We start from the raw sequence: 14,287 nt of genomic DNA on the forward strand, positions 1-14,287 counted from the left end.
ATTATTTATTCTCGATTACGTTATGAATGTCACAGATATTATTTGATTGAGGGTGACTCATTGTTGCCTCTTGAGGAACAAAATGGTATTACAAGACAAACAATCTAATTCCGCTAATAGTTGTCCCTCGTTTATAGCGAGTAATTGGTTCCGGGCCTGTTTTCTTATTTATACATAGAATATATTCATAGTTAGAGCATAGAAAACCTGTTTGACTTTCTAAATATGTTTTTTTAGCATTTTTTAGCATTATTAGCATCACCTTTACACTTGTATTACCCATTATAGTTGGTATTATAATAGAAAATAAGACGTCTTGGACATAAATAAGACAGAATACTACTGCAATGGCACAGGAGCTGCTGTCCGCCACAACTCATGCCACTGCTCACCATGCAAACACTCAGTAACCCCGCCTCTTAAAGGTACACACACATATTACACTACATATAGCATCTTCTAAATGTGCATGCAATGAGTATGTTTTGACTAATAATAGGGACAAGAGTATTCCCAGAGGACAATTCCAGCTGTGTTTTTCCCCTCCACATGTTGAGGAAAATGGGTTGAGAGATGTTGAAAGGCATGGACTCAATCCAAAACATTGAACCGAGAATGGAGACACCGAGAAGGAAAAATGTGCTCTTTGTGTCTGATTTCATTGACGACATGTTTACTGCCGCTCGGTTTTTGCTTCCTGGCTCTTTTTTTTTTTTTCGGATTTGACCCAGACAAAATGAAGCACTTCGGAATGCGCTGATGTTTCATCCCGGTCTCACGTTACGGCCAGATTTCAACTCGCTGACCTGACACACAAACACATTCAGAGACCGTGGTATGATGTGTCATTGTGTTGGAGTGCCCCGGTAACCATGGCAACGGGACTGCGTGCAAAAAACTTGCTTGGGAGGAGTTTTGAGTTTTGACTGCTTTAATAACTCGAGTTGAATGAAATAACCGCAATGTTATTGAAAACCATAATAAATAAAGCTCTGCTCTAAATGGAAATTATCGTGATGTGTGATGCAAACGTGGCACACACACACACACACACACACACACACACACCCTCCCTTCCTCTACTTTCCTGCACTCAGTGGTTGCCGGTGGGCAACTTGCATAGCAAAGAATGTACAACCCACCACCGCCGTCATCATTCCCTTCTTCTCCTTCTCTGCCGTCAACTAATCACATGACCTTTGGCATCGTCACTGGATAGGCTACATTGGAAAAGCTTATGCTATGTTGTGTTGCACAAACAAGTACAGTTGACTCGGCAGGTTGCTTTTAATGACACCCAGACTGTCTCCAATAAACTGCAATAAAGTATTATTTACACGCTTAACCTCCACCAGGGGTATAAAGAGGGATAAACACGTAACACGCACACACATACACGCGAGAGAATAACAAGCAACAACAAAATAAGCACATGTGCTGTCATTGCGATACACCTATTTTTTTTCAGTTGCATGGTTTGATATCCATGCTGGGATCATGAATTAACACGTACACTCATGATAACATCTAACACTTGCAGTATCTTGACGTATTTTGATGATTTAAAACACTCGCCAGGCTGCACGGTGGTCGTGTGGTTAGCGCACAGACCTCACAGCTAGGAAAGCAGGGTTCAATTCCACCCTCGGCTATGTTCTCCAGGTACTCCGGTTTCCTCCCACATTCCAAAAACATGCTAGGTTAATTGTTGACTCCAAATTGTCCATAGGTATGAATGTGAGTGTGAATGGTTGTTTGTCTATATGTGCCCTGTGATTGGCTGGCCACCAGTCCAGTGTGTACCCCGCCTCTCGCTCGAAGACAGCTGGGATAGGCTCCAGCACACAAATGACCCTGGTGCGGATAAGCGGTAGAAAATGAATGAATGAATGTGTACTTGAGGGGAGGGGGGGGGCAAAACAGGAATAATTCTATTTCAACATTTTCCATACAAAGTACAACAATGAGCCTCGCACACAATAAAACTAAAATAAAGTAAAATTATTCAAACAACAAATTATCCATAGGTATGAATGTGAGTGTGAATGGTTGTTTGTCTATATGTGCCCTGTGATTGGCTGGCCACCAGTCAAGGATGTACCCCGCCTCTCGCTCGAAGACAGCTGGGATAGGCTCCAGCGGTAGAAAATGAATGAACGAATGAAAACACTCTCCAAACTTCTTTCCTGGGTGCTTTGATACAAGCTAGCTAACAAGACACCTCGCTAACCGCTAGTCTCAGCGTCATTCACAAATGGAAGAGTGGATAGCTAGCTCACAATTTCACTACAAAAGACTCAACAAGATGCTCGTTTGCCGTCAGCGTTTTTTTTTTTTTACCTAAGGACTGGAGCACACGTCTCGTGCTGGAAGAGCGGACATCGTAAGTGTTGTTGATGGAACTAGCATAATTCATTCTGGAAGATTGAATATCAATTGGTCCGTCCATTTATTTTTAAATGTTTGCTTTTTTCTATTAACTTTGCTTACTAAGTAAAGAACCAATTTCATTGGCTCATTTCGAGTGACGTAATCAAAATAATTGAATAACCATATATACATATATATTATTATACATATATATATTACATATACTATTATACGTCCCAATCACTTTAATTTGGCGATGGTTGCAATACGTCAACATGCTTGTTGTCACTTGTTAGCAAGTTAAGGCAGTTTTGTTGTTTATTTTTCTATATTTTTGATCGGTTAACATCTTTTTACACTTGAATCACGGTTGTCTGAATGGCTGTAATACAGAGCTTCCTTCCGTGTCTCTTAAAATGTATGATGCACAAACAGCAGGAGTCCAGGAAGTGATCCAGGCGTCTTTCCCCCTTCGTGCCGCTTTGCCAGAAAAACAACTTTTAAACCTGATGAATGTGTCTGTGCACAGCGAGAGTCTGATGCCGCAAAAAAGCCAACTAAACCTCAGCAGTGCAACCTGATAGCACAAGAGCGAGTGACACAAATTGTCATTTTCCACCGTGGTGCCCCGCCATGTGGCTTGGACACGGCGTTATGTAGGCCAGCGTTGCGACCATGCCTGTGTTTTTCAATCAGGAATGCACGCCAGCTGCCTCGCTGCTGTCATTACTGTATGATTTAAACGGGGAGTTTGTGAAGGAAATAAATGCAACTTCTGCTGTCTGGCTGACTTTGACGCAATCGAACCGCAATAGTCACTTTATGGCAGCATGAAGATGAATTCCTTACCATGTGAAGCCGGCAGAGAAAATGCCACAAAGCGCACATAAGAGGAAAAAGTATAAGTAAAATAGTATACAGCCACATTGAAGTTCTTTATGTATTTGCTGATGTACTATTCAAACAGGGTATACTTGAAAAAAAAAATAAACAATAATATTCAGGTCAATATTGTAATATAAAGAAATATGAAACATGTGGTCATTTTACAAAAAACAAAGTCATAATATTATGAGAATAAATATAATATTCAGAGAGTAAGGTCATAATTTTGATGAGGGAAAAAAGTTGTAAACACAAAAATTAAGTCTATTTACCTATTATCTCTTATGACAATAAAGTCAAAATATTATGAAAAAAAATATCTTATAAAGAAAAAAATCTAATATTTTTATTATCACAATAATGTTTTTATATATTTGTGATATTAAAGTAATAATAATAAATTACAAATATGGGAGAATATATTAAAAAATATATATGATTTAAAAATAATATAAAATCTAATATAATAACAAAATAATAAAATAATAAAAAATAAAATAAAAAATAAAACCCTTATATTATATGAATAAGTCAAAATATTCAGACAATATACTGTCAAAAAAGCAAAATAAATGTTCTAACATTACAAGAATTAAGTCAAAGTATGTTTTGTAAACTGAAACAGAATGAGCGACTTTCCAGAAACTAAGGAAGGTACTCGAGGGATTCTTTAACTAAAACCTTCAATTTTCCGGTCAAACTCCTCTTCGCTAACCTTCAATCCCCCCCGGAGCCTCACTTTTCCCCTCAACTGTGGGAACGCGAGTCTTAGACGGAGCTCATATGTCATGTCGAAAATGCATCACTGAAGGGGGAATCAGTGGACACCCCCGACTGCAACGACGCATCGCTAACTATGAATGTACATGAAAAAGAAACTCCTACTACTTCCTATTGGCTGTGATCCTATGTCGAGGCTAAACGGGTTCACGCTTGTGGTTTGCGGTAAAAGCTCTTTAGCGACTCGCACACACACAGCATGGCATTAGTTGAGTTGCTGGTACGCGACAGGTGAGCGTTAGGTAAGTGGATAACAGTCTGGTGAGAGTGGGAGTCTGGGGATTAGCCGTAAAAGTGGTTACAAACACTTGGGATTGGACTGGCTTTAAAGGGGAACTATTATGCGTTTTCCACTTTCCCGACCAATAAATGTTGTTAGATTGTTGTATTCACGTATTAAATGATGGCAAAGATTTAGATAATGAGGTTTGCCCATTTGGAAGTGAGTCCCGAAAGAAGTTAGGGATGGCCTTGGACGCTCGGTTTCAGAAGGCGTGGGAAAACTGTTCTTTTGTGATGTCACAGAGGAGCGGACTTCCTTATATGGGCGCGACTGTAAGCCAGATAAGCTCTTGGCCCTTCCCCAAGCTCTCTTTCTCGTCTACGGTTTTTTTTTTCACACTTTGTGAACACATTACTTGGTTGTGTGGAAGAGTCACAAGGGCAAGCGGTAAATAACACAAAAACACGCTAACATGCTAAACCATTGGGAAACTTGGGACTGTCCAATCTGTACTTCCGGATCGGATTCAGGATCCGAGCAACCAGACATTAAAACAGACGAATATGAAAGAAATACAACTGAATAGGTGCAGATTCTGGAAGATCTAGAAAGTTTTCTGTGCGGATTATCGTGTGTGCTTGCTCTACAAAAGGCCACAATTATTATTATACATTATTTTCCAGCCTTTATTGTGATTTATTTATTAAGGTTTACGGTGATGCTGTAAAATAGAACAAATGAATGATAGTTGTAGCATCATATAATGGGAATGTGGTTTGTTTTTACACATAAACAAAAGGAAAGTGAATCAAACCTCAGAGGTCTTAGCTATGGCGGAATATAGGGTCATGCCGGGGCCTGTCAGCTTAAGAGTTTAGAATGAGCTGAGACTTGCAAGAGTGGCCAGTGAAATTCCACCGTCAATAGGGGCTTTTTCCCCTCAGCATGGTGCACCACAATCCTCCACAGACCCTGCACTGAATGGCTGTATTTGCCCAGACGGGAAGAGGCAGAGGGGGAGGGATGTTTCAAGTATGTGGTGCACTGCTTTAATTTGAAAGTTCCCCATCTGGAGAGAGTATCAGAATGATGTATCATAATGCAGTGGTTGGTCACACAACTTGAAAAAAAAACAACTTTTACATGTATAAAATGAGCAAATGCATTAAAATATGAAGGAGTTGTGTGTATTCTATTAACGAGAGCCACTTGAGTTTATTATACAAGCGAGGTGCGCCCTCTTGTGGCAGACTAGAACATACATGCATTCTTTTGTTTGAGTTTTAATATTAATTTACCACGTTATCATACTGCGATCATGTTTATATCTGGGGAAATTTAGTCTAATTCGAAATGGAAAAAAGGGTTAACATTTTGCAGCTACTGTAATGTTAAATTTTTATGTTATATGTGATGGAAATCTTATATTTCACTTTTAAACCTACTGATTTGAACAAATAGATTATTTACAATAAACATGAAGAGTTAATGAGACTGATTTTGTAGAAGACGAAACTATACTGTCCCGCTTGACTTTGTGGTTTGTTCCTTTTCCGGCCTTAGTACCCTTTTTAGGTGCCCTTATTTTGGTATTACTTCCGTTTCTGCTCCGTTCTGTGTTTCCTTGCTTTACATTCCTGTTCTCTCACACCTGCTGCTAATTGTAGTTATGCTTCAATTTACTTCAGGTGCGCGGAGCATTAGCATTTGTCGTTAAACTGCTATTTGTTGGTATCCTGCCTTGGCATAGTAGCATTTATTAATAAAGTACATATTTTACCTGCAGTCGGGTTTCATTGCATCCTGGGGTCGACGCCACAACGCGACAGATTGTTTGTTATGGCCATTTGGTCGTGGCTAGAGACCTCCAATGCCGTTTCCACGTCCACAACTTCTGAATACTTCCTTGAAACTGATGAAAGTTTTGACACATTTGCATAACATTTGCATAACATTTACATAACTCTGCTTCTGTCCTCGCCAGGTTGTGACGTATTTAAACGACGAAGCAAAGATGATTTTGAAATATCCGACTCACTGCTAGTTCGTGAATGTATCTACACTGCGTTCTGGCTGCTGATTGGATAAGCTAGAGAAGGTTGAAACAGCCATTTGTAAATACTATTTTCATATAGTGAGATTTGGATTATTTTTGGTGAAACGAACTCCAAATCCAATTTTTGCAGATAAATTGTAATGGATTAGCAGTATTTATTATGATATTAATATACCATTATTCGGTAAAAGGTATTTTTTATCTGACTTTGTCGCGTTATCATGCTGGGATGAATGACTTTTGGTGAAATTATGTACATATCATGCGGACAAGTTGTCATAAATTTTCTGAATTTAGAATTATATTAGGTAAATGTATATTATTCTTGCCATGTTATCATAAAAAAAATTTTTTTTGTGTGAAATTAAGTCCAAATCAAGATAACTTGTCATACAATTGCTGCTTATTTAAAATGATAGTTAAGACTATTTTGCCATGTTATCTTCTTTAGATTAGGTTTATTTTTGGCAACATTTAATCCTAATCAATGTGGCCAAAAAATAAATATAAAGTATTAAAGATTATGTTTGGTAGGTCTTTTTTTATATTATGAAGAATTACTATAAAAGTAAAACTTTCCATACATTGTTCTTAATAATTCTGATATTTAATTTGTAAAAGACAAACACCCAGGATAAGAGGCCTGGGGGACAAGCTGGAATACGTTACAAAGTGTTGACACGGGCAGGGTGATAAACATATAGGTTGCTCCTGCAGTTGGGATATATCACATTAACACAAGCTGGTGTTCTATCAAATCCACAGTCGGGAACAACAAAAAAAACAAAATAGGAAGCCTATGTTTAAAGTGTATTGCACATACAAATAAAATGCATATTCAAGTTTACAGAATAATAATAATAATGCAGACAAGCTGCAAGACTGAATAGGAGGACAAAATTAGAAAAGAAAGTCATTATGCGGTGAGGTGTGGCTGTGATTGTGCTATTTAAGAACATGGAAGTGGATATTTCATGATGTTGCATGTGTACAGCAAAAATGACAAAAGTGACTGCAGTACTTGGATTGCACTGACTGATTGTTGAAGTGTGGAGCTACAGGTTTTTTTTTCCAGCTTGAAGAATTGACCTGATAGCTATTTAATAGCAATAAAGCTCTTCATTTATTGTTTTGCTAACAGCTAGCAAACGAGGGAGAAGTGGTTAAAAACGGTGCTGCCTTCCAGGCGTGTCGCTTTAAGAAGGCATACCACTGTCATCTGCAAACAGGAAGTACAACTCAAGCGTTTCATTTGTCTGCGGTCCCTAGTCTGATTCTATGTGTATATTTAACATATTTTCAGCAGAGGCGCTGTTGTTTCCGACTCAACTTGATTGTGGTCTAAAGCAGTGATTCGAAACTGGTGGGTCGTGGGCCTTTGTCGAACCATGAATGCAACTTGTGTTATTGTCTGTGTGATTGACTTGTTACGCCGCCATGAGGTGTGTACCCCATTTATGGGCAACTTTGTCAAGCAAAGGATCACACGTCCTGCACACAGCTGCAGATATCTGCTCTCATCAAGAGAGATGTCTCATCGCTGCAATTGACAGTTTTGCAAACAGTCCCTTTAAATATAAGGCATTTGAAAAATGTCTGCAATTTTGGGTTGGCCTGTCGCCGTTGAGGGGGGCTGGAGGGTCCCGCAGCCGGTTCGGAACCAATGTAAAGAAGAGCATAAGCTAAGGGAAGTTGAGCTTTAACCATGCCTTTTCCACACCTCCTGAGACTGAAACAGGAGTTCAGAACATTCAAAGATTCTCCCATCCCATTAATAAAATCAACAAATTAATAGTTCATATTTACCATAACCGAAGCAAGACATTTAGTCAAATGCCCATCCCTAGTTGGATCTAATGCGTATATAAAACATTCCCATAAGGCTTCTGTGTACCAGTTAAGGACATGAAAGACTCTCTACTCAGCCACACTGGAGGTTGCCATGAGTAAAGGGATTCATTTCTAGACTGGTTGAGAGAAAAACAACTAAAATGAGACTTAGTAGCATCAGCAGCTGACGTCGCAGCCGTTAACACTGCATTTGGGTAGGAATTCTTAATTTCCTGAATAATAAGCTACTGCTGTTCCTGAATAAGATATGCAATAATGTGAAGGTAATTATAGACTGCTGTCCACACATCCGCATACAAACACACAATGATTTCATAACAAGAAATCACCACAAAGGCAGCATAGCTTAGACTGATCTAATAGACAGGGTTCGCCTAGCAATGAAACAAGCATCTTTCTGAACCCTTATTGAGTTGTCTTGTAGAAGCACACCACTACTACAAGGAAGAATCTTCAAATGTGCAAAAAAAAAAAAAAAATGCGCCATGAGCATTATTTCCACAATAATGAAAGAAAATGTTGAAGAGATTGTGCCGTTCCCTTGCAAAGGAAAATGATTGCTGTGTCAATACGTAGATGTCCACAAAAACACTTCCTTGTGTTTTCCATTGGCACCGGGAGAGTTCCGATAAAAGGGCAGATGCATGAGTAGTGGCTTGAATCCATTTCAGAATAAAATGTCTCCCTTAATGTAGCTTGGTACTGCTAGAGTCAGCTTCTGTGTCCTCTCTGACCCAGCTATTCCGATGCAGGGGTGCTGCTGGCAGGAGAGGTTTGGGGGAGACCCTGAGAGTTGACAATGACCTGTATGACAAAGTCCTTCTGGATCTTTGTGTCTTGCAGTCGCGTCTTGTCCGTGAGGAGTTTGCCTGAGAAGAACCAACGCTGGTGGGTGGCATCGATGTCCTCCTGGGCCTGCAGCTGCTTCTTCAGCTGACCGATAGTGTCCATCATGCTGGTGCTGAGGCGAAGGTCTTTCCCTGTGGAGAGGCGGACCTGCAGCCGACAGGGAGTGGTACATGAAAATAATAAATAATCCCACTACCAGGATGACCGGGCTGCAATGGATGTCGGGTGGGCAACATGTCACATTATAAATGTAACGACAATTCAAATAACACAGGTTAGCTGTGTTACAATATGAAGACCCTCTAGGAATATGCATGTTCATGTGTCTGTAGCTTTAATGCTAATGAGTTTGTGTACGTCCACACCTGTCTCGTAACCTGTGTTAAAACGTGAAATGATTTCTCGTTCAGAAAAAAAACTGTCTCCACTAGAACCTGGGACGATAATAAATTAATTAATCACACAATGAATGCAAATTCATTATTTTGCTGGCCTCAATATGTCCCCATGTGAATGTCTGTTGTCCTGGCCTCCCACCTCCAAACAGCCAGTAAAAGAGAGTTAGGAAGAGAGCATTGGACGAGAAATCTTACTCTATTACTCTAAACAAATCATAAAAAGGTCAATTTTGCATACTAGGCCTTAAAGTCAGTGAAAATAGTAAAATTCAGGCTGTCTCAGCGGACATCATACTGATGCCAATTAAAAAAAAATAAAAACCCTGCAGTTCTTTCAACAACCGCGTCAGCCGTCATGCTGAATGAATGTTCTAATCCGCAACAATAAAAACCAAACAAAAATGCAGGCAGAGGTGCAGCCTTTGCAGGGCAGGACACTACATGCAGCCCGTCTCGCCTTAGTGGAGGTAAGCGCTTTAATTAAAACAAAAATAATACATTGCGGGAATCTGTCATTTAGAAATGTACTTCTCTACCTTCAGCTGAAATTCTTTCTTGGGTGCTGCAGGGAGATGGGGACTATCGTCGTTGTCCTCGTCGCTGCGCTCTGAGATGAGGTTGACAGGCGGAGCAAGGCAATAAACTGGCAGCTGGTAGCGATTGCCAAGTTCATCGTAACACTCAGTCAGAGTACCTGGGAAAAATGACCGTTATCCGATTTTGAGTTTTAAGCGAGTTGTGCATTTTGCCGTGTCGTGCTCACCGTGCGGCAGGGTGATATTGGCACCATCGACTATCGCTTGGGCCAGCTCGTGATCATTACACTCCAGAGCAACAGCTGCGGCTTTCAAAGCATCCCAGATCTCCTTGCGGCCCTCAAAAGCGGGCGCGGTGTCCCAAAACTCATCCCGCTTGCTGCGCAACTGGCCCTCGGTCATCGGATAGTCGCTCTTCCACTTGGGTCGATCTTTCTTTAGCGGCTCATTACGTCCTGACAACATTGAGAACAACAAAAGAAAAGAAACCAAATACATAAATATTTTTATAATTTTGTTTAAATGTTTGTTTAAAAGTTAGGTTGGAACATTGTTAAACAATTGCAATGCCTTTGTTTTGCTACAAAATGATAAATCATCCTGATAAGAACAGCTACAAGCATGCAAACTGGAGGAAATAATAATCCTAATCATAGAGAACACACGCCACGTGCGTTTAAAGGTTATTTCTTAATAAGATATTCTATAAAAAAAAATACATCAACCTTTGTTTTGTCATCCCTGACACACAACAGCAACAGACAAGACAACAACCTGCACAACTTCAACAATTCTGGACACGATTCAGAGTTTGCCGTATGCGTGCAAGCACATGTTATCTTGGTGACTTTACTTCTTTATTTCCCATCATTAAATATTAACACAAAGCACTTATCTAAGTAGAGGGAGTGTGGCACACGCTTGCTCGGACACACATTTTTGGAAGCTTCCAATCAAGGAACAGCCACCTCCTTTACAACGTCTTCCTTACGGAAATGTGCAACAGCCGCACTTGGCTGATCATCGTAGCACATAGAAATAATCAGGGTGCCAGGGGACGAAGACGAAGAGTGAAAAAAAAGTGGCATCCAAAAGGTCACCTTTCTTTCAAAGTAATTATTTATGGCGTAAGCGGCTCAGGGAGGGGGACATGGTGACATGGTGACATGGTGTCATGGTGTAGGATTAGTGGACAGAGCTTCCTGACAAGGACTCAATGACAATTCTTCATGTATAATACATACGTGTGACGCAGGCCTCCAGTGGCATACGTGTAAATAATTAGGTCAAAAGGGTGTTTTAATGAGAAGTGGGCAGATACTCCAATTAAGTGTTAAGATGGTCTGTCGCTTCCATTGATAATACCATTACCCGTGTGTTCCGAACACTGTTTGGATGCAGACTGAGGAGGTAGTAAGTACCCCAGAACCTGTAGGAATTGATCAACCTCCATTTCTGGCCTTTTTGTATCATTCTGAAAGAACATTCTTTTTCAGCTTTGTGGAACATTGCCGTAATGGGAAAAGTAATCAACCTATTAATCGATTATTAAAATAATTCTTACTTGCAGCCCTACACAATACACACAGCTCTGTCCTGGCTGCTCAGCGCAACACAACAATATGGTGACACTTAAGTTTTGTTTTTTTTTCCCCCCCTGTCAGCGGTTGCCAGAGTGAGTCAATTGCATGTTTGATTTGGCTTAGTTTTTACTCCGGCTGCCCTTCCTGACGAAACCCTCCCATTTATCCTGGACATCAATGGCTGGGTGTTGAGGCCCTGGCCAGGAATCAAAGCTGTGCTGTCTGCATGAAAGGAAGCAGTGTGTACCATTACACCACCAGGGCATGACAATAGTGAAATAATTCATAATAATATGCCACCCCGCAGTTAAGGAATGCAGCCACACAACAGCTTGGACACTTACGCAAATTAGCCACTTGGATGGCTGCCCTGTACACACATCTAGCTTCAGGCTGCTCTTTAAAAAATAACAATAACAACACAACAAGACAAACAGAAAACACACTGCAATGTATTCATTGCACATCAAATGTATAATTAATGAGAGTAAACCTATTGCTCATGACGCAAATGATACTTAAAACATTACCTGTACATTACTAAGAAGTTTTATGATGGTGACAGTTTGACTCTGGAACATATAATAATAAATATGATGTAATAAACAATTGTATTACCATTATATTCCAATTTATTCCACAGGACCTGAGGGCTACCAGTGTCCCTCAATGGATTATGGGATACCTTTGTGGTTACATTCCATTCTATATCAGAGTGAATAGACAGCAGCAACAACACAACACTTTGCACATTTAAGAAGAAATAGATATAGACTAGTTTCCTTACAAACGTTGCTTATCTTGTCGCCGCGACAGTTCAAGCTTCTGCAACTATACTGATAAAGAGAAGCTCACAACTTAGCCTAACCAAGCCTATTGTAATACATGGGATGTTGGTCTTATTCCATATGTCTTGGTATTCGTACACTGCCTGCTACCCAAACGAAGCATCCCAGCGTTGGTGACGCAATTGATCCTTTTGGAACAGATTTTGTCAGCAGGACAAATTATGCTGCCATGCATAAAGTCGCACCTCGAATGGATGCTGTATGTGACTTGTCAATTGCTGACAACCCACATAGAGTCATGAGACTTCCCTTTCAATGGCAGATTGTTTTAGTAGAGGATCTAAACAATAAAAAGTCAAAGTTCCTGGAGATGTACTGCATATGCATGTTTTTTTCTGACGACTTTTACTATCTGTTCTGAGCAACACTTATTTTTGACTGATTCTCCACTCCACCCTTCAATTGTATTGTTGTCTGGGTACTGTGCAGCCATTCAGAAAGCCCGCTATTTTTGTTGAGTCTGGCTCTTGTGTTTAGTCTGGCTATTAGTCTAATATTTACTCTTGTTAAGTGCTGGTGCAGCCATACAAAGACCCAAACATAATTGGCCCAGTGATGACTGTATCAAACATTTCCATTGATATAACTAATAATTGTGTTTTATTATAGATTCGTGAACCAATTTAAGTAGTTTTCAAGTTTTGTTTGTACTTTCTCGCATTAAAATTATGGTCAACAAAATTGTGCCTTGATTGCTGATGGATTCGAAATTAAAACAACTTCTGTGTATATTCTGTCTATGTGTGCCCTGGAATGGACCAGGCTGCTGCAAAGACAGCTGGGATAGGCTCCAGCATACCCCCATGACCCTAGTCATACCCTAGGATAAACGGCATAGATGGATGAATGGTTATGCAATTGTTTTTTTGTCATTTCACGTACATACAGTAAATAAATACACTGTGTATTTCAACACGATGTGTACTTATCTGTTCTCTTCTACTCGGTTGGTGTTTTCTGGTACTTGACACGTGGCTACCTAACTGTTGAGGACTCTGTCCACTTTGTGGTCTGCCTGTTAGCACTAGGCATGAAAGAGCCTACTCAAGTATACTTAGTGCAAAATGTGGGATATGCTGTAGACTGATGGTGGCTTGACTTAGCAATTCCAAAATCACCAAACACCGAAAGCGACCTGACTCAGTAACTTGATGCAAACCAATTCCAAGTCGTCACTTGAGATGCATAATCCCATTTGACGATAAATAGCATTTGTCATTAGTGTGTGAGCGCGTCACTCCTTACCTCCCCGGCCACCGTTCCTGGAGGAGCCTCTTCTCTGTGTGTTGTCCCATCTTTCCCAGTATCTTCCCACACATCCTCCCATGGTTAGCGGGGATTTAGTGTGCTTTCACGCGTCCTACTAGCTCAGCAGGGTGTCCATCGTAGACTCTAGCCCAAGGAGGAGGATGGGCGGCGGGTACAATTTTGCAAGCGACAGGTCATGAATGGCTGCGTGTTACCTGGATCAAGTGTTGTGTTCAAACGCGATCAAGCAAGCGTCAAAACTCGTGGACCACAGTAACTATGGTTCAAAGAGTTTGACGGCTCACCTAGCAAATCGTTTTCTTTAGTCTCAGGACATCTTTGACAAAGTTGTTGCTCTTTGGCTGCTTGGTAAAGTCAGCCTAGTTGAGATGTTGTCAAGTCGACCAAGCACTTTTCCAAGCTAATCAGGTTAGCCAGTTAGCTTCCGCGGTAAGAAGCTCAAAACTTCGGAGCACTAGTGGTATTATCGAAACAAACCCAGTTTTTTAAGGGTGGTGACGAAGCCTGTTGTCTCTGACGACACCCTGAGACGGGTTCCTCTGTTAATTCCCCATTTAGACCCTTAAATATCGCTCTGCTCCATGCCAAAGGTTCCCCTACTCCCCTACTCCGCTGAACTTTTTCGCGCTTGCGCATTCG

At 40.5% G+C, this 14,287-nt stretch overlaps 1 protein-coding gene across 2 annotated transcripts; it reads right to left on the minus strand.

Annotated features, from left to right (window-relative positions):
* Positions 1-7,398: 7,398 nt before the first annotated feature.
* Positions 7,399-14,267, minus strand: ubtd1b (ubiquitin domain containing 1b). 2 transcript variants are annotated; one of them, XM_058062580.1, is made up of 5 exons: positions 13,843-14,267; positions 13,625-13,771; positions 10,176-10,403; positions 9,949-10,106; positions 7,399-9,161 (listed from the first exon to the last, which is right to left on the minus strand). In XM_058062580.1, exons 2-5 carry the CDS (start codon positions 13,704-13,706, stop codon positions 8,904-8,906), a joined length of 726 nt encoding a protein of 241 aa, XP_057918563.1. In that variant the 5' UTR covers positions 13,707-13,771; positions 13,843-14,267; the 3' UTR covers positions 7,399-8,903. The 2 variants fall into 2 exon arrangements, with proteins under 2 accessions (XP_057918563.1, XP_057918562.1); XM_058062579.1 differs by having other exon boundaries at positions 13,625-14,267.
* Between the last annotated feature and the right edge of the window lie 20 nt (positions 14,268-14,287).

This window comes from Doryrhamphus excisus, chromosome 22 (assembly GCF_030265055.1).
Source record: "Doryrhamphus excisus isolate RoL2022-K1 chromosome 22, RoL_Dexc_1.0, whole genome shotgun sequence".
NCBI classification, from domain to species: domain Eukaryota; kingdom Metazoa; phylum Chordata; class Actinopteri; order Syngnathiformes; family Syngnathidae; genus Doryrhamphus; species Doryrhamphus excisus.

What these genes read in the sequence shown, in the direction of transcription:
- ubtd1b (XM_058062580.1), bottom strand. Translation starts at nt 13,706, where the DNA reads ATGGGAGGATGTGTGGGAAGATACTGGGAAAGATGGGACAACACACAG. An exon ending in CAATATCACCCTGCCGCACG is followed by an intron (nt 10,107 to 10,175) that starts GTGAGCACGACA and finishes CATTTTTCCCAG; the next exon opens with GTACTCTGACTGAGTGTTAC. An exon ending in AGAAAGAATTTCAGCTGAAG is followed by an intron (nt 9,162 to 9,948) that starts GTAGAGAAGTAC and finishes TGTCGGCTGCAG; the next exon opens with GTCCGCCTCTCCACAGGGAA.